This window comes from Platalea leucorodia, assembly GCF_965183815.1.
Source record: "Platalea leucorodia genome assembly, chromosome: 2".
NCBI classification, from domain to species: domain Eukaryota; kingdom Metazoa; phylum Chordata; class Aves; order Pelecaniformes; family Threskiornithidae; genus Platalea; species Platalea leucorodia.
In genome coordinates this window covers 100,756,399-100,782,627 of record NC_138824.1, presented here as the reverse complement: position 1 = coordinate 100,782,627, position 26,229 = coordinate 100,756,399, and the positions used below count along the sequence as shown (strand labels likewise).

The 26,229-nt window shown below is 46.6% G+C and overlaps 1 protein-coding gene across 1 annotated transcript; it reads right to left on the bottom strand.

Moving 5' to 3' along the window:
• Nucleotides 1–9,536: 9,536 nt before the first annotated feature.
• On the bottom strand, nt 9,537–10,298 carry LOC309586889 (uncharacterized protein C21orf140 homolog; the record flags this gene model as incomplete). Its single annotated transcript, XM_082304516.1, has 1 exon — nt 9,537–10,298. One exon carries the CDS (start codon nt 10,296–10,298, stop codon nt 9,537–9,539), a length of 762 nt encoding a protein of 253 aa, XP_082160642.1.
• Between the last annotated feature and the right edge of the window lie 15,931 nt (nt 10,299–26,229).

The following is a 26,229-nucleotide window of genomic DNA, read 5'->3' as shown; positions in this document are numbered from 1 at the left end:
GTATAGAATTTATTCAACATCCTGGTGTTCGATAATGGCATTGACATATTAATCCCATTATGTTTTGGCTTGGATACATTTGGATTGTGCAATTGGAACTATCACCATTATCTGAGTTCTTGTAATCCTTGTCTCCTGTGGTGCTTCAGCGTATTTGCACACCCGTGTCGTGCCCATTCTTTGTAAGAAAGAACTGTGGTTGCCACCAGAAAACTTGGCAGCCATGTTTTGTGATTTAGGAGATCTTAGCACAGTATTCCTTCTCTGCTCTTAATTTCCCTGAATTTTTACGCCCACCCAATTGCACAGGAGATCCTGATATGTGAAGAGATGGTTAAATTGGCAAAAAATGCATGAGAAGCACGACAGACAGGACGATGCAGTCAGACCTCGTGGCCTTAAATCACATAACTAAGATAGAAAAGCATCAGCCATTCCATATTAGTTAAATACTTGACAAGTTGTAGACAGTTTAGCTGGAAGCGCCAAATCTCATGCCATGGAGCTTCCCAAGGTAACAGAAATGCTACAGGTTATGCTATGTAACATCCACCATATATACTTCACTGAGAAAAATTGACAGCTTTCTGCATAAAAGAGCAAAATGAACATTGCAAAAATTCTTAAATTTTGTGTTTTCTTTCCCTGTGTGCTGAATTCCTTCCCACTGTTTTCAAAGTTTAAACAATCATTGCCTTATTGGATCAAGTCCATTAGCAAAATGAGTGCTGACTAGCGCTAAGATTATATTCCCTGACTTGCCTGGTGTGTGATTTTTGTATCAGTTTGTTTCACATCTCTCTGTTCTGCAGCAAAATGGGAATTCTATTCCTGCCTGCCCTTTGTAAGCTCAGTGGGAGTTTGATGTAATGTTACTCTTTATTAAACTAAAAAACTTACTTCCCCCTTTTGAGGGTGTCACCTCACATATGAAGAGAGTTTCAGTTTTTAGAAATGTTTACTAGTTTTGCTTTCAAACCTATCACTTGTATTTTGTGCCACAGGGTTTGGAAATTATGACTAGAAATGGGGCCCTGGAAATAACCATGGGAATGAAGTGGTTCATTCGCATAGGAAAAACAACAGAAACAAAGGTGTCTCCTGTTCACATCAGATTGAGGACTTGTCTCTGGGCAGACTTGTGCCATTTTAAACTCTTGTTTTAAATCAGTTTAGCTAGCCACTGGAAAATGCTGTGAGAACCCTTCTTTCCATTTTTGCAGAGTAAGTCAAGCAGAGTAAGTTATAAGGAGTTTTATTGCTAAACAAATGAAAGATGGGCTGCCCTGCAAGTGAGCAAGCCTGCTACTTGTAATGAGCAGACCATACCTTGCTGTGTGTGCAGCGCTGGGTCCCAGGGAGTTCTGCCTGGCAGAGCCCATAGCCCAAGGGATTGCTGCGCCAGGGTAACGAGCTCATCCCGCAAGGTCTCTGTGTCCAGCACGTGACGCTGGCCTTGTTGAATGGCATTAAAGCATCTCTGATTTCACAGAAAATACCCTAGTTGGCCAGTCACCTAGTGTTGCCCACCAGAGGCCCAGTCCTTCCTAAATTCTGCCATCTCTCAGATTGTCAGCCATGTCTTTCTATAATGGGACTGCGAGAAGGGGTGAATTCTTCTACCCTAAAAATGTTCTTCGGTGTCGGCACCGCAGAGCTGTGATGAGCTCCGATTGCAGTGTGCCACATGGGCAGGCAGATTTAGCCCATGTGCTGCCAGCGTATCATGCCTGCTGTTCTCACTGCTGTTTCCCCGCCCTGCAGATTTTCTGGCACTTGGCAGCTTGCACTGGATTCCTTTCCTGGGAGAACGAAGCCTTTCAGTAGATGAAGGATGTGTCAAAGGAATAAAACCCTCAAGAGTAACATTTGCTTAAACTGTATCTCAACTTTTTATATGTACAGCAAAATATCGAAGCCTCTATTTATGCAATAAAAAACCCTTTGTTAAAAAAAAAAAGTAATGGCCTTGGTTGCTGCTTACTCAAATGCTACAGTTAGAGCTGCAGAGGAGGCAGTTTTTAAAGATTAGCTGCAAGGAGGTGGCTGGTTTTAAAGAGAAAAACACTCTGAATCCATCATGGGTGTGTACAAGGTTCATGGACAGACAGAGGGGAATGGAGAGGGCTCTATGCAACTTCTTCAGAGCAGCTGCTTCCTGGAAGGGTGTAAATCTGAGACTTGTGGGCCCTTTATTGAATCCAGATGCACAAATGCAGGAGAGGAGCTTTTCTGGGCAGGTCTTTCTCAAACCACTTTCCATACCTACGACTTCCTTAGGGTAATGCAAATGACAGTGTCAGTATGAAAACCTTTGAGGAAGTTTCATGCTAGAAGGTTTCTTACATTGTTTCGCTATGCACGGTATCTGAGAACTGGCTCTCTATTTACTACTGTGAAGCAGAGGGTGCTTTCATTACCATTACTAGCTGCTCCTGCATGTGCAATAACACCAAATCCCGGAGGCTAAGCTAACTCGGTCACGGTAGGTTAATCAGCAGAGCAGAGCTTTTTCACAGAAATAAAGACTTAGGCATGTGCAGCAGTGCCAATGGGTACGTTTGCCTTCACGTTTCCATTATAAAGCACTTCCTAGATCCTCGGAAGTTAAGGTGAAGCTGAAATGTGACAGTGGAGAGGGGAGAGGAGGGAGGAGGAGAAGTGAAGGGCCCTTGGAGAAGCCTTGGGAGCCCAGCGGGATGTGGGAGGCCTCTGGGACGGCTCACTCCTGCCCTCTCCCTGCGGCTGTGGGCTGAGGTGCCGGCTGTGGCCACGCCAGCCCGCGCTGCTGCAGTATCCCTCTTTCAGGCGTTACCTGACAAAGTTTGTGTGCAGCTGATACGGCTGGTGCTCAGAGAGCTCTCGCTGTGGTGGAGCTACTCCCCAGGACCTGCAGTGATTTTTAAAATCTCGCTGTTCATGCGGTCACCTTGGTGACTGGGGAATGTAAGTATTGCAGAAACCCATTCCCGGGATAGAGCAGTAGCCTTGCTACGGCAGCCTGAGGACTGCCGGGCTAGGGAATGTGTAGTGCCGTTGTAAAACAGCAGTTTACGGTCTCAGCAGTCATCTGTCTATGCAAAGGTGGAATTGAATGGTAATTTAATTAAATGGCTCTGCGGTGTTCAGTGAGAACAGACTCGGCTAACCACCTCCATTAAACAGCTATTGAGGGAAAGGCACCAAGGTACTTAGCTAAGCCACGCGCCCAAACCGTAACACGAAATTGTCAGGCCTGTGTAGTGGCCGCTAGCATCAAAAGTAAGCGATGTCTTGGCTCCATGCAGTCACCGGTTGCCTTTGAATATTGGCCCCAATCTAGTTTTTTTTTAGACTCTCAACCAAGAGCAGATTTTTGTAGACCAATAGTAATAATAAGCTGCTTTTGTTTTTTAAACTGAAAGCAGAGGTATTCTCCAATGCAATTGCTCTGTAAGCAGAATGAAAGGTACACGATCTCCCTTTAAAGCAAGTCATTTAGGATCAAAGCAATTGGGCACCATTTGGCACACAAAGCAATCAAGACTGGTGTTAAAATCTGGGGGCCCTACCTTGCCAAACATGTGCAAGAAGGGAATTAACACAAAGAGCCTCTTTTTTTTTTTGTCCCTGGCTTGAACGGGGGAGAAAGCAGCTGTGAGGAGTCTCCTCAGAAGTCCTCCACATCAGCACTTTTTTGCCTCTACAGCAAAATCAGAAAACCTCTTTGTACGTGTAAGACTTCAAATCTCGTCCAAGCTTGCTGCTTTTTTCCTTCACTTCGGAGCATAGATAACCGCTGGAGCTTGTGATGGGTGTCACAGCAGGCTGATATCCTAGAGTTTCCAAAAGAAGAAGAGATTTTATCCATTCCCAAACCTGAGCCACTATCTGTTCTCTGACATACCAGGGTAGAGTTTTGATCTATGCTATCACTGGATAGGTTACGGCAACCTTTTTTCCCCTTGGGCATCCTATGTGCCGTGGTTGCAGCCTTAAACAAGAAAATATGCTGACACTGGGGGGAGACAGCAGCTCAGATTTGTTTAAGTTTCTTGTTCAGAAAACAGCTGGGGATCTCAAAGTCTGGTTTCTTACTGAAAGAAGGGTTATATGATTAGTTCTGGCAAGTTTAAAAGAGGAATAGAGAATTCAGTTTGATTGAGTTTCTGCAAGTGAGAGGAGGCGGCAAGGATAGAGACCCTTGAAGTGCTCAGTGTGTATGAGTGTGCAGCTTGTTAGACAGGAGGGGATCTGCTGAGGATCCTCTTGTAGATGTTCCCCTCCCAGAAAGCAAGCCAGGTCACGCTCTTCTGGCGCCTACAGAACGACAGAGTCTCTCCTCCCCTGTTCCCTAAAAATACTCTTTTCAGACAGAGCATTCATGTTGTGTAGATGGGCAGCTTAGCCTTACGCAGTAGCTCACTTGCACAGGTATTTCACTATCGGATGTTGTCCTTGTCACCAGTGCCAAGTGTTGAAGACTGAAAAATAAAAGGATTACTGGCTTTTAAACTTCTAGTGTTTGCACCTTTAGGCTTTCTTTTACTGGCAGGAAGGCTGGGTGTTTTTAAACAAAAGTGAAATCCTTGTGTAGTAATAAAGAAAGCAGCTGTTGGGATTTTAAGGGGAAAAAAAATAAACTCTCACAGGTTCTGAGATGGCTTAAGTGGCTGCTGGAATAGGGCTCTTCCAGCCTGAAGGAGCTCAGTGGCTGTGGGGTATCTGGGGTCCTTAAAGTGAAAAATAAATGAAGAAGCATTCAACGGGACTGTTTTCTCATTAGCCATTTTAGACTTTGGCTGAAATGAACTCAGCTTGATTTTAGTGCCACTGAAGGCCCTGAGACTTTTACCAGAAGCACAGCAGCACTGGGGCTGGAGGAAGGCAGAGCTCCCTGAGCAGCGCCCCCGGGCAGGGGAGATTGCTCTCCAGACGTTGTGCTGGAAGTCAGCAAGCTAAGTATTTTTCAGCTCTTCCAAGAGCCTCACATGCAAACAGCTATGATGTCCAACATTTCCTTCTTCAGTTTTCCTCTTGGGGCTCAGCAATTCCAGCTGGTTTTTCTTGCTCTCCTCAGTAAAGGCACTGCAAATGTTCTTTCTGGGGTCAAGTCCTTCACGGTCCTCCTTCATCCCACCTCTAACCTGTGACACTTGGTCAGCATCTCTGCCTACCTGCTGACTGTCAGTCCCCTGGCCTCCAATCTGGACAAAGAGGAGCACTGCAGCAAACTCTCATAGCCCCCTTTCCAGCTCTGTCATGGGAGAGACCAGTAGACTAAGCTGAAACAAACCTCTCTTGTTTCAGCCTTCACCGGTTCTTCACAGCCTTTGCAAAATTGCTTCCAAAGATGCATCAACGTGCTGCATCCTCTCCCTACTTATTAACTGTGTACTAACCTCAGCCTTCAAGTCAAGTTTAGGGAGGAGCTGAGAGACCTCACAAGAAGGAGCTGGCTACCCTGTGACAGTCTTGTGTCTGACGTGTTCCTGATCACATGGAAAACAAGAAAATATACAACCCACATGAGTGTGTGGAGACAGATCAGGTAAAATTTCTACAACCTGAGTTTACATTTCCCCCCTGGACATGTGCAAAAAAGCCATTTTCAGATAGGCTGGCTGTAAGTGGTTACCTGGTTTGGGGGCTCAGAGGTGGCTGGATGTTTACACACGACACACATCACGGTTTGGCTTTGGCTTTTGAAGCTGGTTTGTCTTGGATATGGGAGCAAGCCCATCATCTCATCTAGGGTCAGCTGGACCTTGAGTGGCATATGTGTGTACCAGTCTCAGGGACAATCAGAGCACGAGCTGGCCCTTCTCCAGCTGATAACAGAAATACCTGGTAGTTGCCAGAACAGTTATGCCCATGGCAATGGACTCCTCATATGTTCCTGTAGAGAAGAAGTTTGTTTGGGCACAAATAAGTGATTAGGAATGTATTCATGCGTATCTCCATATGGCATCAATTTCTCCCTCTTTGAATCTGATGAGAGAGCTATTGAAAATGTCCGTGTGTACCAGCATCAAAGGCTGTGCCTCACTGTGAGACTGTTTCCAGTCTATCCAGAGGCTCTTGAGGTGGCTGTCACGGAGCAGAGAATGTGTATAGCTGCTTCCTATTGATTGCTGGAAACACAGCATGGGTGACTATCCTTTTTTACCAGTCTGCCTGCTGATGGGAAGTAGTGAATGAATTCCTTGTTTTGCTTTGCTTGCGTGCGCGGCTTTTGCTTTACTTATTAAACTGTCTTTATCTCAACCCACGTGTTTTCTCACTTTTACTCTTGTGATTCTCTCCCCGATCCCCCCAGGGGGGAGTGAATGAGTGGCTGTGTGGTGCTTAGTTGCCGGCTGGGGTTAGACCACGACAGTTTTCTAAAACAGTTTTCTTATTTTGCATCTCTTTTACATAGAATATTGTTCCCGTATACCTCCTTTTTTCCTCTGTTCATTTCTCTCCACGCCTGTTCCACATGGTCATTACAGAAGAAAATTATCAAGGAGCAAGTTCACAGAGGCAGAGTGGGCTTCGAGCGATGTTGGTTGCCTTTCTTCTACCTACCTGGCCTGCCTTCTCCCAGTTCTCAGGCCTGGCACAAAATGGGCCCCACTCTGCCTGCTCAGTCACAGAAGCTCACACCTTGTGTCCCATCATTATATCCCTGGCTTGGGCCTCTGTAAGCTCTTGCCCCATGTGCGTTTGTCCCGTCTGTACCCTGGGTTGCAGCATTTTATTAGGACAGAGGACTTGAAGATAGGGAAAAAAACCTGTGTTGAGCCTATCATTACAGGTCTGCTTCATGAGCTGGAGGAAAATAAATGTTTTTTTCCATGAAGATGAGACTTGGAAAAGCATTTAGAAGTAATTAGTCAATGAGACATCATGAAAATTCAGGTGATTTGCATTCCAGCTAGCTTGGAGCAGAGGGACATCTGTTACAGCTTCTTCATCAACATATGCATTTGCATCTGCCTCTCATCTTTTTATGCAAAGATACTTTAATCATTTTATTCTAGTGGTGCCTTTCAGTCACACAGAGAGAGTTGTGAGTGGGAACAAAGAGATTTGCTTTCACATCCTGCAATGGTCAAGTGCACTGAGCCTCACTACAAAAGCTATTGCTCACAAACCTAATAAAATAATAGGTATTTAAAATCCTACCAAGAAGATATTAGACCCATCCATGCTATTTCAAGTGCTCTTGAATAAGGTGCATGCTATTTGGTAACATCCTCCTATTAGCTTGTTTAGTCATATGTTAAAGAAATTGCTTGTCATCCTAAATTACCAGTTGAGTCAGAACTGTATGAGCCACAATATTTTTCTTCAGTACAAAGGGTTACAACGTTTTGTAGAAAACATGGGTTGTAATTACCCTTCTGCAGCAGCAAAGAGGGAGGGAGGAAGAAAGAAGAGGACTCATCTCAGAGGAGTTTATATAAAATACTGAAGTTCGTTTGATTTCAGACTCAGTTCTTTTTCCTGCCCACAGGTTTCCATACCCGTTAAATAGGACTGGGTAAAAAAGTTTTGCCAGCCCTCAGACTCCCAGTGGCAGGCTGGGAAGAGCGAAGGTGTTTAGCGAGGCTTTCCCAGCCCTTTGCAGGGAAAGGATGTTTTTCCCTCGCTTGCTGGGAGATGCAGCACTAAACACTTCCTCTTCCTCATGCTTCTTTCCATGAAACCCTCCGTGGAGGCTTCACCCTCGTTTTACCAGAGAATACGAAACAGGAAAGACTGATAAATTCCCGTGACACAAATTACTTCCTTTTGATACTTCCTTGTTGCTGAAATGGATGGAAAGCAGACGATTCTGCCTGGTCCCGTGGACTCCGCTGCGAATTAGGGGTGGCAGAAGACACACCCTACCAACGAAGAAGTGTTGCAATGCGGCCCTAAACCCGCTGCTGGGTGAGCCACGGCAGCCCGGACCAGTAAGGCCGAGCTGCGGTGAGGCTGTCACTTCTCCCTGGTAGCATAGTGCAGCAGCGGCAGGTGAAGGTAAACAGTCATCAGGAAAATGGGGTGGGCATCATTTGTTTCTTAAGAAAATCAAGCTACTGTGCAATTACTGCCTATCCTTGTGGTAAAGAGGCACCAGACCGATTTCGTTCCTCATGCTGATTTCACACCACTTCATATTCATCGATATTTAGCAGAGCAATTGCTGCTTCAAGACAACGTGAAGTTATGTTCAGGGCCATGATACCAGGACAATAAAAGCATTCCTGCCCCTCTCCAGTCTCTCCTCTTTTTCCCCCCACTCTTTCCTCCTTGCATTTGAAGCACCTTAGTTTCCATTCTCTGCTACATCCATGTTTGTTTCTAAAATTGAGGAGATGTTTTTGCTGATGAATACGAAGCTGGGAGAAGATGGTTATTTTTCTCTGTATATTCACATCTCAGCTCTAGAGAATTCCATGCGTGGATTCTTCTGAAGGTAGATGAGACTCCCTTTTTTAGATATCTCTCTGCCACACCAAATTACAATGCTCATTTAGATGGTTTCCACACACAGGAGAAAAACTGCACAGATTTGCCTCAGTGGATTGAAATGTTTCAGTGAATCTGTGAATCATCTCATTACTTTTTTTTTTTTTTTTAATGTGTTTATGGTCTTAGTTTCTTAGAAGTACACAATAAACACATACCAGTAATGAGCAACACAGAGAATGTACCTTGGAAGCCACTTTCAAAAAAACAAAAAAGTGTTCAATGAACTTGAAAAAAACGCTGTTAAGAAATACTACTTTGCGTCACTCATAAATCATCTTTTGAACTCAATTCCGTGAGAAATCATTATGTCTCAGTAATCCATGCTACGGATACAGAAAACCTCCAGTGATGAGTGCCATATTTTATCCTGAGGGACTGAACTCTTCACGCTTTAAAGCCTGGACCGACTACTAATGGTTAGGCTTCAGAAAGGAACTTCCCTTTTAGAAAGATTTCTTTTACCTGTCACTGAAATGTTTATTGCAGACCACTGTTGGAAGCAAGGTACTCGGTGTAATGAACTACTGAGCTGATGCCAGATGCTAATGTGTATATTATGGGAAAGTCACATTAAATTCTTCAGACTTCTTTAAGCTGTGGACTCTGTCATCAGTCATGGTCCAGCATATTCCCTGCTCAGGAGCAGATCTCCCATTTGTGTCAAAGACAGGCCTGACCTGCAGAATTCATTTTTGCAGCCCATTCTTTCTAGAAATTGAGGGCATTTACATCTGTGGCACGGTCTCATGACTCCTATGACAGAGACATTTGTGCAGAAGGATGGCTAAACTGTATCTGAGTCATGCTTTGGCCCGTTTTTGTGATAAGGCAAATTAACTGTCCCTTCACGACGCAAGCATAGCACATATCAACCTAGTCCTGGAATACACCTAAAATGAAACATTTGGATTTCAAACAATTCCTTTTATTAGTGCTATTGGCATGTGTTTCTTTAGGTTTCCACCCTTTGAAGGGCTCAGCAGAGCTGGAGCAGGGTAACTCATTCAGCACCAATCAAAACACATTTGAGGCCTGACTGCAGGAAGAACCATTTAAGAAAGCGTGTCAAGGTAGTAGTTCTCCCACCTCTTCACTCTGTCAATCACTATCTTCCATTTGTTTGGGGTCATCTTCTCTATTCCTTTAACAATCAAGTCACTGAAGAGGATACACCTATAGGAGTGAGTCCTCTCAATAGACCTCAGGGCAAAGTCCTTCCTGTTGTTTATAATAAACCATTTCAAAGACGACCAGGCGACATCCATAGGATAGAGATAGTTGTAAGATGAAGGCACAACAAGAAGCTCATGGCCATTTGCTCTAGCAACTTCAGGGCAACACTCAATGCCGGACACACAGATCGCTGGTGGGATTGGTGGCAGAGTTCTTGTCTCCGGCTCCTTGCCATCTTTTGTCCCCACACACATCGGCTGCTTATTATCCCTTGTCACAATTACGCACTTCCCATAGGAGGTGGTCAGAGAATCACACAACTCCTGAAAGATGCCGTTCTGCTGATGGAGGGGCAGATCACCTCTTAATAGCAGCTTGTACCTCCAGGGCACCCACCCTTGGCTGCTGCCAGCGTGAACAAGTGTCCATACTGGCCAGCGCAGGCTGGCCTCCTTGGCTATTTTTTCTCCTGTTATAAGACTTTCCGGAATATCTGTTGCCCCTAAAAAAACGGTGTTGAAACGATTAAGCTGCATTGTCCTCAGAGTTCTTAAATACTGCAGGCACTGCCTTTTGGAAGCAGCATCAAAGCAGCCCCTGCGAATTACGTGCCTGAGGAGCGGATTTGCGAAGCGCTGCATGCTGGCATCTCAAGACTGGTGAAGGATGCTCGCAGAGCTCACAATGCGCCCGTTGCCCCGGCGCTACCCCACAGCGTCACACCCAACCAGCGGCAGCACCATGAGGGGCTTCCAGGTGGCTCATCAAAAGGCATCTTGGAAAACAAAGGTCCCTTCAGGCTGGGCAGGCAGGCTGCAACTGTGCAGCTAGCGGCTGCTGGCATCAGGACGTTGCTCATCTTGAACATCATGGTTCCTTCTCTCACAGCACTGAGTGGATGCTTGAGCCCTGCGTATATGTGTGGGCCAGCCGGGCACTGCCGAAAGGGGTCCAGAGGGATGGGGATGTGGAGGAAGGAGCTGCCCAGAGTCAGCGTGGGGAGTGAGCCAACGCCTGAGCTTTGAGACCAGTGGTAGAAACCATTCCCTCCCTCCCTGACAAGCAGGGTGCCTCATGGAAGATGTGGCCTTGAAATCCTCCGGGTGGAGAAAGGGGCTGAACACCAGGTGTCTGGTTATAGGGAAGGAGGACCTCTGGACCCCCCACACAAGCCTCTCCAGTGGGCAGGCCCAATCCTGGCAGCATGCTGCCTGGTGCCCAGCGCCTGGCACCCAACAATGCAGCAGCCTGTGCGAGGTCCACCATGCTCAGCCTGCCCAGCTCCAGGCCTTGGAGGAGAGAAGGAGTAAGTAACACCTCAAATGTCACTTCAGGGTGAGGTATTTTTAGAAGTAATTTGGTTTCTAGTGTTCCCCTAGCTTCCCACTTTTTCCACCTGCTTCTCCATTTTGTGCTGGCCCTACTGACGAACCCTTGAGGAACCTGCATTGAGCCTGACACCAACACCATCGCCCCCTCCAAGGGTGAGCAACACCTTCAGAGAAATGGAAGGGATTATGAGGGGGAAAAGAAAATTGCTCGTGTGGTGTTATGTGAACACACAGGCTGAAATGAAGGTCGGAGCAGAAGGCGGGACAGGTATCACCCTGCTGCCATGGCAAGTCAAACGGGGGCACAGGAGCACCTGGCAAATTGAGGGCACCGAGGGCAGCAAGTGTTCAGCTGGGGGAGGCTGTGGAGCAGCAGAAAGTGATGGCTGTTTTGACCCACCTGGTTTCTTACCTGTCCCTCCTCCTCCCTACAGATAAACATGCAGAATTTTACCACAAGAACAAGCTTGCCAGTACAAGACTGTTAAATTGCTCACACTTAGCTGTACCTACAAGGCTGGGAGTTAATGCTGGCAGCTTCACCAGCCTGCCTGGTGGGGCTGAACAGGACAGGCGTGTCAGTCTCTGATGACAGCATGCATTTCCTTGCCCACCTTTGAAACTGAGATACCCCACGGTCCATGTCATCCCCTCTGGAACAGTTTTCCTTCCCTCTAACACAGTGGGAAACTGAAGTCAAAAGATGTCTGATGAAGAATATGGCCAGCAGTGTCTAACTCAGCTGTCTGGATGCTCTCCTTGCTGAGGCAGATGAGTGATGGGACACATCATGTGAGCAGCATCACGCAGAGAGCAGAAGTCTGGAAATTGGATATAAGAAGAAGGGTACACCCCCAGAAAGAAGCCTTTATGGTTTAACTGTTAGCCAGCTGAAAAATGATGGCAGATTCAGACTGTACACATATTAAGAAAAACCCTTGAATATGCAGTACATATTCATATGAGAATACAGCATCTTTATTAATATTTCACACTGTGGTATACCTTTTTCTTTCAGTGTTAGCTTTTGTCCTTAATAAATATATACCAGGAGCATAAGCTGACATGACTAGTCCTACTGGAGTTATTGGGTGCTTATTAGTTTTGAAAAGTGCATGTGTTTAGAGGCCCGATTAGGGCCTGAGGTCCCCAAAAATGCTGATTTAGGGACCTCACTGTTCAGCAACTGGATGTAAAGTGTTGAAAGAACTACCTGTAAAGAAATCTTATTCCCTGATTTTCCTTGGTGCCTGTGATCAGCATCCCACCTGGAACTGCAGATCATATTCCCTGTTATCTAAACTGAAGGTGTCGTTCCTTTGTCTCCTCTGCAGAGAGGATTTACTTAATTGTGTGTGAGCTGGAGCATGCCATCCTTGAGATAGACACAAAAAGGGCACGTCGCTTTTGTTACTCTTGCTTTCTAGCTACCTTCTGATTGCGAATGGACACCAGTAGGAAACAGGGCAGGGAAGAAACTGTGGTAGCATCCAGGTAGGGTCCCTGGATACAAGACTGAGGTAAGGGCTTCCCCTCTCCTTCCCCGACCTCTCCTCCCTCCCCGGGCTTGTCCCTGAGGCCTCCCGGCCGTGCCAGGCTAAGGACGGCTCTAACACTGCCTGCCTTGTCCCTCTCAGACCTGCTCCTGCCGCAGTGACTGGTGGCAAGCAGCATCTCGGTGCTGCCGTCCCCCACAGGCTTCCCACGGGCTGGAAGCTCTGCGTGCTCTGAGACTGCTTCATAGGGCAAACTAAAGCACAGTGGGAGCCGTCAGGAGATGTGCTTCAAAAGCACAGCCCTCATCTGAACTGGACCGCACACGTAGGTACAGCTGGGGCTGCCCAGGAAAATTAGGCTTGATGTTCCTCAGTTTGGACCCCCTATAGCGAACAGCCCTGAAACCATTGCGCTCTCTCTCTTGGCTTTTGTGATTTTGCAGCATCAAGTGAAATGCTGAGTGATAAAGACAGCCTGCTGCTGTAGGCTGGGTGCTTGTCTGGGCTTTCATGTGGCGATGAAGGGACTCAGCAAGGTGGATGGAGGAGGTGCAAACCAGCCTTTCTGCTTGCGAGGCCTTAGGCATGGGCAAGGTCTGTGTCATCGTCTTGTGGTGCTGTCCCAGAAGGACACTATGACACTTTTAGCCTGTCAGGTGGCATCACCGTGCCTGCATCTCCAGCTGGCCCTGGCTCCTTCGACCCCCATGAGTGGTCTGAGCCTAACTGGTTATGAAAATAGCAATGATAATGCAGCTCATATGTAGTGAGATGGGAGGGATGGACTGCTTTCACGTCCTTTTCAGACTATTTGAGAAGCGGATTCTCCTCTGTCCCATTCATATATATATATATATATATATATATATGACATAAACCTACTGGTTAACCTCCTTTACAAACAATTATTCATGGTCCTAGCAGCTCAGTATAATTTAAAAAACTTGGGCAGCAGACATAAGGCACTGGGCTGAGATGAAAAATATGTATTTTATTTCCCTTGCTACCTTTAGCCTGCTGTGTCACGTTTTGCCTCTTTTCCCTCCCACCCCATGTCTACATAGCCAGTGAGCACTTCAGGGCAGGGACCTTTCCTCCTTTTGTAATTTTAGACTTTATGACATTCCCTAGCAAGGCCACACGGTACAAAATCTCTGGGCGTAGCCCGTGCCTCACAAGCACATTTGGGATCAGGGAAAAGGCACTTCTGACCGCTCTCCTATCCTGCAGCTATTGCACCGGCGTCTCCTGCCCTCACCCTGCTGCCCTACCAGCAAGGCCTGCCTCTGGCAGTGCCCTGAAGGCTGTGGTTTGGGCTTCAGCACTGGGACCACCCATCTTCCTCCATCGCTGCCAGCGCACACAGCCATTGCACCCAGCACCCACGCACGGGGCACCGGCCGGGGTGGGTACCTGCCCCCCAGGTGTCTGTGGGTGTGGAGGGGTGGGCTGAGTGGCCTGTGGAGCATTTCACAGGGATGCCCAGGCTCAGCGGCCTCCTGCTCCCCGTGGGAAGGAGGTGGGAGGCCTGGCCCCTGCCTGCTGCCAGCTCCTCCATCGCTGCCTGGGTGCACAAGCGGGGGCTAAGCAGTGACACCTCCTACCCCCATGCACTTTTTTGGTGCTTCACCAAATTCCATTGTACCACTTAGCCAAATAACAAATTTACCAACTACCCATGAACAAAGTCCCTATTAATGAAGCAATTAGGGTACCATTTATCAGTTACATACCAATTACCCATTTCAGTAGTAATTATGTTATTACGCTACCAGTCACCACATTCTATATGCAAGCTAAAAATAATCACAAACCCTTTATTTTAAAATCCCAAATAAAAACATAGTGAAATACGGAACATAATGAAATACACATAAACAGTAGGCATGATGTTAAGCAAACAGTGGATGTTTTTACTGCTGTATTATATTATATGTAACAGCTAAAATGAAGCTGCTAATTTTGAAATTTAACATTTTATTTTTATCTAAATAAAATGTTTTGTAAGTTTGAAGTTTTTTTTTCCGAAACCAACACTTGAGAACATTATTTTACATGGAATTTAGTTCTCTTCCAGTCCTACATGGAGTGAGAAAAATTAGGATTCTTTTTCTAACGAATACCATACCCAATTCAAATAATCTATTTTCCCTCCTAGCTGTCTGATGAAGTCCTGAACACTAGTTAAAGTCCCATGCCAAAGCAGTACTTCTGGTGTCAAACAAGACTTTCCAAAATTGTGTAATTTTAGCTCTTGATCCATGATGGAACCAATAAGAGAAGCACTTGTCGAAATCAAAGACGGCCTCAGGGTGGAAACACAGAAAAAGGTGGAAACTTCAGAAAATAAATTAAGCCAACATCTAAAATAAGAGCCCTAAACTTCTCAGAACAGAGCTAGTTCAACTGCTGGTGGTTTCCCAGAAAGACTAGAGAGGCACCTTGTGAAAACTGATGAAATTTGGGTTTGAGCATTAGGGATTCTCTGCCAAGGTTGAGCTTAGCTGCCTTCCCCTTGGTGGCATCACAGTCATTACTTCTGCCCAAGTACAGCCACTATTTCAGGTAGAAATACTTGGCCATCTATTGCCTGGACTCTGTAGGAATGGGGTATCTTTAGGAGTTGAAGCTCATTATTAGATGTGGTTGAAACTGTATGTACAAACATATGCATCTCCCTGAGGTGGGGAAGAAAAAAAGAGAAGGGAAAGTTTCAAGGCCAAGGGATTGGAGTAGAGATGATGGGTGTGCCTGGGTCTGGGAATGGGACAGAGCCATTAAGTCCATTACCTGAGTGGTCAAGGTCTGATTTTAGCTCTCAATACATGGTGTAGAGCCCCTGCTGCACAGTGAGCACAGGGAGAGGAAAGGCTCACCTCATCCCCACCCCAGACTGCCCGCAAGAGCTGATTATCCGTAAGGGTGTGAGCAGGAAAGGGTTCATCCCCAAGTGGACACTAAAGGGGGTATCAGTAGACTTCTGTCATATATCAGCAGTGCATTAGTTTTCAGAAGCTTGGTTTGCAGGGAGGCAAAGAGCACTTCCCACCGCTGTGGAGTTCACCCTCCAGCCTGGCGCTTCCCTTGCATCAGCCCATCCAGAAAAGTGGCAGCCACTGCTGCAGGAGGTGAAATTTCACTGCACAGAACCTGACGTGGATGATGGATGTCTGAAACCTGTATCTAACACTCACAATGGAAAGAGAGATTTGACTCTGCTTCCTGATACTGTTGCATAACTGGAAAAGTTGACAAACTGGGTCTGCAACGCAGGAGGAATTGTCACTACTGCTAGAAGTCAGGCTAAAGTCTCCTCTCAATGCTGGCACTGGGCAGAAATTGGTCCTTCTCCAAAATGGATGGTGATACTCGCCACCTTCTGGAAAACACCCACACTGGGTAGAAGGAACAAACCTGGAACTGCAAATGTTTTTTCTGCCTTCAAAATACCTCTCATTTTTCAGATGTGAATAGCTGAGCTGCAGCAATGGGAGCGTGGCTGCTGAGTGCAGTCAGGAGCAGTGAGCATAAATGGTGGATCCTGGCTCAAACTCAGCAGTTATTAAATCAGACACAGTAATGAAGCCAAAGGCAATGGGGTCCAAAACTAACTCAAGTGCCTAATTGGCCTCTGAGAGACAGTGTCTGGGGAATATGCACCTGTCCAAAAAAGGAGATGTCTGTGTTGGAAAGCTGAATCTCTGGAATTCAAGGAAGAAGTGTGGAAAGCCAAGAGAGCGGTGTGGATTTCATCTTGGCTATCAGCTGGAAGTATCATCCTTGGAACGTGTCTTACGAGATCAGGCTGTGGAAATTCCCTTTAAGGATATGGTCCACATGAAGTAAATCATTTCCAGGCAGTTGGCTTAGACCAAACAGTGGCAAAACCCCATAATAATAACAATATATCATGGCAGCGAAGGATACATTAGAAAAAAAAAAAGAGAACAAAATCACAGTAGCAAAACATGAAGCTACAGATGGAGTAAAAACCTGTTTAAGAAAAGTTAGGAATTAATGTTTCCTAGGGTACAAAACGGTTGAGAACTTTTTTCCTATCTGTAACAAAAAGCAAACACACACAGCAACACAAAGGAGGCTGAGTGGAACCAGCAACACCCACCCCACAGGCACACAATTTTATAGGATTTCATAGGATTTTTGCTTCTATATCAAAATGCCTTAAAGTTCTTGGAGTATCTGCCCCACTAGTTTCCAATCATTTTGATTTGCAGTCTCCAGAGCTTTTTCCAAGGAATGTGTGGACCACATATAGCAAGCTGAAGCTCACTGCCAACATTTGCCTCACCCGTCCTGGACCCCTGTATGCCAGGACTCTACAGGACATGGACTGAACATCCCTGAGCCATGTGGTGGGCAACCCCCTCCTTCTTGTGTCAGCTGAGGCTTGGTGGCCTACAGAAGACACCCTAAATCTACCATGGCACCCCTCTGCTTACCATCTACCACCTGAGGAAGCAGCAGGGGCTGAGGGCTTGGTGGGATTTCATGATGAGGGGGTTAGTGCTAAACACTGAAGGAATTTGTCGGCTGTTATTGACACAACAGTGGTACAACCCTGAGGGCTACAGCTGTGGCTTGTCAGCCCCAATGCTGTCCAGGTGGGCCCTGGGAGGGACCCTGGAGAGACGTCAGGATGTCTTGGCCCTCCTCATTGTCCTGGGCTTTGGTAAAGGGCTGACATGCAGGAATAGAGCTGTTGAGAAATGCACGACCACTATCAAAAACCTGCTGCAGACCAAGTCTGCCAAGCAAGCAAACAAGTTCAAGTCTCACATGTGCCTCCAGACCCTTGAAATAACCTTCCTTCCAGAAGGGCTGGACGTGGGTCAGCTTGCCTTCACCTCTGGGTGCCCGGTGTGATGGTGAGGATGGATGCAGAGGCTGCTGCAGCTCTTTCTGCTTTCAGAGTGCGCACCCAACGGGCTCACTGGCAGCTCCAACCCCACAAATAAATAAATACATAAATAATAACAGCAAACAGGCACACCGATCATGCCCCAGCTGGAAACATACTGGCCCTGCTTGAAGCAACAGCAGGCAAAGGAAGGCCTTCCATTCTCCCGAGAGGCAAGCTAAAAAAACACATGATAGAAACAACCATGAAAGAGCTAGGCCAGTAAGGATTTGATTTCCAGCCTCTTCTCTAAAGGTCTGCAGCTGAAATAACGCAAGTTGCACTCGGATACCTTCACAGCTGCATGTGGGAAGCTTGCACAAGACCAGTCTGCATTTGTCCTGGCACAGCTCCTCATTTCTTGCTTTCATGAATGAAAAATATCCCCATTTAGGGTCCTTAGGCACAACAGAATGATAATAACACACCCCCCCCCCCATTTTCATACATTCCTCAGAGTTGCATCTGTGCTCAGCGCGTCAGACCCAGGGTTGTTTTTGCCATCCTGCCTTTGCAGCTCCAGTAAGGCAGTGCTGTTGATAATAACAAACGTGTCTTTGCTCTCCTTTCCTGGAAACTCCACCTTGCTGCTCTGAGGATTAAGCTTCCCAGAATAGAGATAGTCAATGTAGTTTTCAGGCTTGCTGGAAACAATATTGCTGAGCATCATGACAAAGAGAAGAAAGCCGAAAAACCCAACGATGATGAGGATGTAAAATGAGGCCATTATCTCCTCTTGCATCTCCAAGGCTGGGTTGCTGAAATTATTGAACCGAAGGGTCTTCTTTTGTTCCACAAACATGTGGAGCAAAGTTGGCATGTCCGAACTGCCGTTTGTGTGGTTGCTGAAAGCCATCTCACGCTTCCACTCTGGCTGCAAAAGCTAAGCAAAACAAAGCAAAACAAAAGAACCAACTTAGCTGGTTAATGCACACCTGTCCTTTTGTGTCTTCTAGCTCAGGTCCTTCCCACAGTTTCTTCTCCTCTGCTGTGTAGCTAACCGCACTCGGCTATCCTCTAGCTGCACGTCTTGCATGCAGAGAGCCACGGTGAAAGTCAGTGGCAAGTTAGCGCAAGAATTCAGAGAATCAAAAGCTGTTGCTCTCTGCATGAAAGATGTGCTTGCACATGCACAGGCACATACTACTCCCTCAGGCTGACTTTGTTTTGCTGGTGACGTAGTGTCAAAATCAGGACATGGGAATAACGCTGCCAATTCCAGCGGCTGTCTCAATGGAAACAGGATGACATTCTTAGGTACCAGCATAATTCAACCAATAAAAACCACTAAGGGGAGAGGAGAAAAATACTGGTATTATTGCCCTGGCTCCGGAGTTGAAGGGCAGTTCGTGCTGAATCATCCATAGTAAAACCTGCTGAATTGAAAAAGAGCTGTGGGAAGGAACTAAACGAATCCAAACTGATGTAAGTTTGTTATCTTGCTGAGAAGGAAACTTGAGAGAGAAATTATTTTCTGCCAAATTATGGTTCTTGAGGTTGTCTTCTTTCTGTTTATGAGTTTTTTTCAAAGTAATTTTTAGCATGAGAGAAACTTAAATCATTGCCTCTAAGCAAACCATGAAATCCTTCCATTCTGAAAAATCTCAAAAAATTTTGACTCCATCTCCCAATCCCACATCCAAAAAATAAGCTTTTTCTTTTGGCAGCAAGAATTTTCCAATTTTGATACAAATCTATGTGTAATTTTTGGTTCTCTGAAATCCCCTTCTTTGGGAATCATGTGATAATCTTAGAAAAGCTTTGTGCAAATCTGCCTGTGAAGTCTTGCCCAACTGTAAATAGAAGCCAAGAGTTTCATCCCAAATGTGCAACTTTTGCTAATTTAAAGTCATTCACATTCCTTGTTACAGTTTTCCTTGCTTTGCAGCCAGTGCTAATTAACCTGTGTAGCTCTTCTGTTGCAAAGGGTCTGTACAAACTGAGGCTGCAACCCCATGTATTGCAGCAAGAGCTCTGGTGTTTTACAATACCTGAGGATTTGACCGCTCCCTTAAATCTCATACAAGAAAGCATTTAAAGAGCTAGGTATGAATAACAGAATAAAAAGCTCTGAAAATTTTCTGATGGAGACTAGAGAAAGCTCCCTCAGAGTAGCTCTGCCTGCCGGTCACCCCAGAGACATTTGACAGTATTAAAATGAAGGTTACCCTTGGAAAAGATAGCAGCCTGAACCTGAGGTCAGGGCAGCCAGCATCCCCAGCTGGCAGCCTCCTTCCCTTTCTCATCCTGCTTGCAGGCACTGGTGGCAGGAGATGTGTTATCTTCCCTCCTCGTGCCTCACACTGGGATGTTCACCACTCCTGACTCAGGGAAGGCCGGCATTTCCTCTCCAGTCCAGCTAGGATGAGCCCATCACAGGACCACTGAGGTGCCGACTGGGTGTCTGAAATTGCCTGAACATCCTGGATGATTAAGGTTAGCTATTCCTGGTTACATTTCCTCCTTCTTGCAACTATTACCTTTTAATGAATGTGTTTACCCTGCTGGCTGGGTTGTGACTGGTCTGCCTGGAATCTATTAATAGCCAGATAACCACGATGGGCGGCTGCGTCAGTCGAGTGCAGAGCTTCTGCAGGGCCCATTCACAGAGGTGTGCAGAGATTTACAACCGCAGCATGGGAACTGGAGATGTACTGGGGGAATATAATGAATTGCAGCAACAGTGGGTGTGTGGGACCACATGGTTCAGGTACAGTATAGCTTTTAGCTAACCAGGATTTTTTGGTCTATACGGAAAAATAGAAAGGCAAGATTCCTTCCAGATTCCAAGCCAAATACAAGTAAACTGCCTGTATATTACAAAACTCCTCTTCTCTCTGCCCCAGCCCAATCTCGCAACATCTGCTTGGCTGCAGTAGAAATCAGTGATCACAGTACCCTGCAGAAGTGAAATCTGTCTTGGTGTTCCCCTCTCAGAGGGCACAATGTGAAAAAAGTGATCTATACCTTGGCTGAACACAAAGTGAAAGTTTTATTCTGAAAAATATTTACTGAAAGTACATTGACTTTCTGATGACAAGATTTTCTCTGTTGCTCCCCAAACCCACATTTCCCTTCTCTGCCTCTCCAGTCTAATCTGCTATACCGACTGCCCTGGGTTCTGTGGCTAATGCCATGATGAGCTACAACACATTGTGGAGGACCAAAGTTCAGAGATATACCAATGGTCCTTACTCTTCTTGACAGGTGGACTTGCTAACTTTCTGCTATCCCACTGCAAAAAAACCCCCAAACCCCCCAGACTATCCTGTACCCAGTTGCCACAACTATACTCATTTGCTATCATATAAAAGTGAGGCTAAGCTTTGAATGCTCTTATCCATGTTTATTACTTCCAGTGCCTACCGCTGTCTGTATTTTGTTGAGGGGCTTCTTCTGCACTCATTGTATTGCTTTATGGGTCACCTCAAACTCTTCTCCAGACCTCTGGAGACAGGACAGCAGCTAGACAGACCATCCCTCTGACATTTGGGAAGATGAGGTTGGGAACCACAGCTCCAACGCTGTCCTTTGGAGTCTCTTGGCAGGGGCTCCCTGACTCCTGCCACCACTGGAGTGGGGCTAGTCCTTTAGCGATGTGTACAAATCATTGGCTTTTTAAAATGTAATAAAAAATCACAGTGTTTTGTCACACAGTTCCTCAGACTTCCTAAGGAATACAGTGCTTTCTGCTCTAGAACAGTGAAACTAGTTAAATGTTGGACACCCACTTGCAATATCTGCAAGTATGGGTATCGCTGACCCACATGCCACTTCACCACGGTAAAATCCCATCTGTACAGAAAACATTTGGGGGGGGGGGGGGCAGGAATATGCATTTATGCATTTCTAACAGTTTTCCCTCCCATACAAAATACAACAGAAAACCAACGCGACAGGTACCAATCCTCAGAAAACAATAATGAGAGGCTTGAGGCAAATGACATAACAAGCTGAAAGGGCAGAGTATCACCCGTTAACTTCAACGGCTGCCTAATTCTCCTTAGGCCAAGCATACAGCACACTGGGTATTTTTAACCGGCAGGCTGTGGGGGCCAAGCACAAGTGCGATGCCCCTGAAAGGCAGAACCGGAGTATTCACCCCAAAATGAGAAAGAAGAAATCTAGGGTAGGACCTGCCTTTAGTGGCAACTAGGGGAAGAACTAGCTGCTGTCATGTCTCTAGGAGAGAGAAAACAGGCTTCAGATGGTTTTGTACAAATAAGGCTGTGTGTCATTTGCCTGTGTATACGTGCACACTCAGCCCCCCACCCGCCCCCACCCACACACAGACAATGCTGGAAAGACACTGGGACATGACATCAGCACTCCTCCAGGCTTCAAACATCTGTATTGCTACTTTTTCCCCATCATCATGCTAGATACACAGGTTAGAAATCAACATTTTTTCCATGGTGGGACTCATCCCCTTTCTACCCACTCCCCTCTCCACTGCTTTTCCACAACCTAAGGATTGTTTTTTTTTCATTTTGACCATTTTCTGTGTGAGTGCAAAGGTGTCTCCCACACACATCAACTAGAAATACGCATCACTATCACCTGCCTCATAAGGAGGCGTAAGTCCATGCACACAAATGCACACACACAGATATATGTGTGTATACTTCTCCTCTCCCTACACACACAAACACATGCTAAAATATAAAAACACCCAGAGAGCTACATGTATAATGCCACATCTAGCTAACTTAAAAAAGAAAAAAAAAAAATGACTAGTAGCTTGAGTGTTAAACAGAGCTGATTTTCAAAGAACAGCACTTTAGGAGAAAAAAGATCCAGTAAATGTATCCAAGATAATGGAAAAATGGAAATGAAAATTTAAACCACTGCCTACTTATCATCCAGTAAATGTATCCAAGATAATGGAAAAATGGAAATGAAAATTTAAACCACTGCCTACTTATCACTATGCAGAGGAAGCTGCAGACACCCCAGGCACCATAACAACAGCTATGAAACGCTGTACCTATTCAAACAGCTTGCTTACTTACATGCAGAGCTGGCTCTGTCCTGGGAGCAGCGCCTCTTTCAGCTGCCAGGCTTGCTCCCAGCTGACCAATGCATTTAACTATTTAAGGAGCATAGGAGAGGAGTGGCCTCTGCTTTTTGCCTCTAGCAAGTTATCACAGGCGCATTAGGCATGAGGGAGTGTCAGCAACGCAATGTGGTAACAGGATACTATGGGCCTGTGAGGCTCGTGCTACATGGGGGCTCCAGGCAAGCGGCCATATATGTTCCCTTATGGTGCAGGGGATGAGAATAACATGGATGAGGACTCAGTTGGCTCAATACTGGGCAAATTAAAGCATAAAGGCTGCTCTGGGCAGGTGGGTGCTCGCTGCTGGACCGAGACCATGTAAGAGCAGATTGTGGGCCTGGGATGATTTTTGGTTATTCATCATATACCTGTCATTTTTTTAAGTCAGCGACTCTCAGAAGTGGGAAAGAAAATAGGAGTGTCCTAGTGCCCCCCAGATGCATTTGGCTGGTGCCACCTCGTCATGCCAGAGGAAAGAGGCTACGCAGTTGTGCCTGCTCTTTCAGCGCACGCCTACATGCCCGCTCGTCCTGCTTTCTGGTGAAAGGATGGGGAAAGAAAGTAGCCGGGAATAGGAAAGAGGGTGCTGGATGAAGCAACCTGGCTATCTTTCATCTCGCATCCTCCTGCCCCAGCCTCTTATATCCTGTTCTGCCAGCTGGGCATGGGTGTTTTATTCCCTTTATTTATACACCCTCTCCATGGCAAAACAGCACAAGTTACACCCCTTCACAGCCAAGTCCCCTTTCAGGTTCAACACATAACACCAGCCACGGCTTGCAACATCTGTAATTTAACTCAGACTTTGCCATGGGAGCCACAGATGACTGCTGGTGTGGGGTTACTTTGTGCGGCCAGAACAACTGAAGGCAGCTGAGGGAGGAGGATAACTCATGCTAAAACCGGCTGGTTTTCCTTCCGTGGAAAGCAGGAGGGACTGTGAAAGGCGAGGGAAGCAGGGCCCCATGACAGCAGGGTATGTCTGCCTTCGGGAAGCAGCAGCAGCTATTGCTATTAAACTGCGGTCAGACGGGTACATAAATCTTGCTATGGGAGTCAGTTCAAACTACTCATTTTTTCACATGTCTAATCTTTGCTGGATAGCACACAGTGCTTTGAAAGTAGCAGCAGCTTGTTAGTTAGCTGCACCTTTGGCTAACAAATGCAGAAATAGGAAGAAGATCAGAAGCAGAGAGCTACTGGTTGGAGGAAAGGAGACCTGAGGGCTCCCAGGCAGCAAAGCCAATGGAGAAAAAGAGGCTGGGGTAAACTCCCTCACGTGCCTTCCCCAATTTGTGTGTAACCCTCCTCTGCTGCCAGACTGCCAGAGCTGTTTTACAGCTGAACCCCAACTCTCGAGGCAAGACGTGGTGCTAGGAGTATTACTGGTCTAAAGCCACCATGGCTGGCTGTGAATGAGCAGGCAGGACACAGCACAGCGCCGGGTGGAGGTGCCGGCGCAGGTCAGGGAGCAGCGTAGCTGGGTCAGTGCGGCCCTATAGTACAGCTAATCAACCTGCTTCTCTGCAGGGCTTGTCAGATTAGACCCAGCACTATACTGAAATTGCTGTCTTGTTTCCAGTTTCGGAGGAAGCATGGTCAGGGATAGGGAATGGCGAGCCTCACACCTTGTCTTTTTACCCCATCAAGTATAGCTCCTTTGCAGCTTCTGTCCCCACTCCTCTACCTAGCTAGAGTGTAGAGATGGAAAACCCACCTGTTTTCATACCTCTTCCCTGGATTTGATGGTCTTTTTTCTTGGAATAAAAGTCAAATGGAAATGTAAAAGTGTAAACACTGATAACAAACCCATTGGTGATGCTGGCCATCTGATCCCCTGTACAACGTGGGAGTATGAGCGACATGGATTGAAGCATGCACCAAAGGTGGGATTTGTTTCACTGCCTGGGACTCTATGGGGAGCTTCCCTGCTCAATGGGGAGAGACAGATAGCCCCAAAGGGTGATGAGTCCGTCTCTCAGCACAGTGTGCCCTCAAGAGGAGCTTGCTTTCTAATGACTGTGATTAGTATCAGCCTCTAACTTGGCAACAGCAAAAGTGCTGTGAGACGGACTCCCCTCTCAGTCATACCAAGGCAAAGGATGTAGGATTCCTACATGTCCTTCCCAAGGCAGGACAGCAAGGATCCCACATCACCCAGAGGAAGCATCCAGATACCATTCCTGATAAAAAGAATGAAGATGCTGGGGTAGCATAAGATGTCCAGGTGAGGAGGAGGGCAGAAATTATGGGAGTGCGTCACAGGACTGGATACCATTGCAGTGTGGATGGAGAGAGGCATGCGGCCACAACCATATCCGTTGACCAGGAAAAAGCACTCAACACTTGCCTAATGGCGACAGCCTCCTTCCTCCACCCACAGCCCTAGAAGTCTGTGCCAGTGCCAGGTGGCACCTTGTGCTGGTTTTGGCTGGGATAGAGTTAATTTTCTTGAGTAGCTAGTATGGGGCTATGTTTTGCATTTGTGCTGGAAACAGTGTTGATAACACAGGGATGTTTTTGTTACTGCTGAGCAGTGCTGACACAGAGTCAAGGCCTTTTCTGCCTCTCCCCCCACCCCACCAGCGAGTGGGCTGGGGGTGCACGAGAAGCTGGGAGGGGACACGGCTGGGACAGCTGACCCCAACTGACCAAAGGGCTGCTCCGCACCATATGGCGTCATGCTCAGCATATAAAGCTGGGGGAAGAAGAAGGAAGGGGGGGACGTTCAGAGCGATGGCGTTTGTCTTCCCAAGTAACCGTTACACGCGATGGAGCCCTGCTCTCCTGGGGATGGCTGAACGCCTGCCTGCCCATGGGAAGTAGTGAATGAATTCCTTGGTTTGCTTTGCTTGCGTGCGCTGCTTTTGCTTTACCTATTAAACTGTCTTTATCTCAACCCACGAGTTTTCTTGCTTTTGCCCTTCTGATTCTCTCCCCCATCCCAGTGGGGAGGAGCGAGCAAGCGACTGCGTGGTGCTTAGTTGCCGGCTGGGGTTAAACCATGACACACCTTTCTTTTAAAAAGGAATGAAGGATGAGGGAACGGGTTTGGAGCACAAACATAACAGCAGGGCAAGAAGAAGTAATTCTGACAGTCTTTCAATGAAGGCATACGGACCCCAGAATAAGCTGGGAAGTTTTATAGGAGATAGGCCAGGGCACATCAGCTGAGGACCTGATTCTTTTATTACTGAAGTTTCATTTTTTAAAAAAGATAACATAAGGAAACACTACACATGAGCAAGGCTATTTTAGTCGTATTTTTTCACAAATGTTAGATTTTAGAGTGTTGCCAACTCTATAGCGAGAATCAAAGCCCTGGAGCAGGGTTTAGGGGCTGGTGGAAATTGAACTAGTCTCCGTGCTCCCCCTGTTCCAGGGCCAAGGACACCTGGAAGCACGTGCAGGGCATGACCAAGACAGGCAGACATGTCTTTAAAATTCTATGGGTGGGAATGAGCCAGGAACGGAAGATTCATCATGCTGTTGAAGCACCCAGACAAGCCCAGATGAGCTTCAGCCTTGAAACATTTCCCATGCACACTTTCCTCTGCAGCATGCTAGCTTGTTTTCCATGCTCTCACCCCTGTGGGATATAAGGTGGATCATGTCTTCAAGCGATCTTTCCTGTTGAGCCAGGGCAACCTGCCTGCCTTGGAGGAAGTGGGATGAAGGAATGTCTGGATCTAAGATGAGCGATGGAGCATTCCTCGCGTGGCCGAGTCCTGCAAACAGACCACACAGGTCATTGGGGACAGTGGGGTA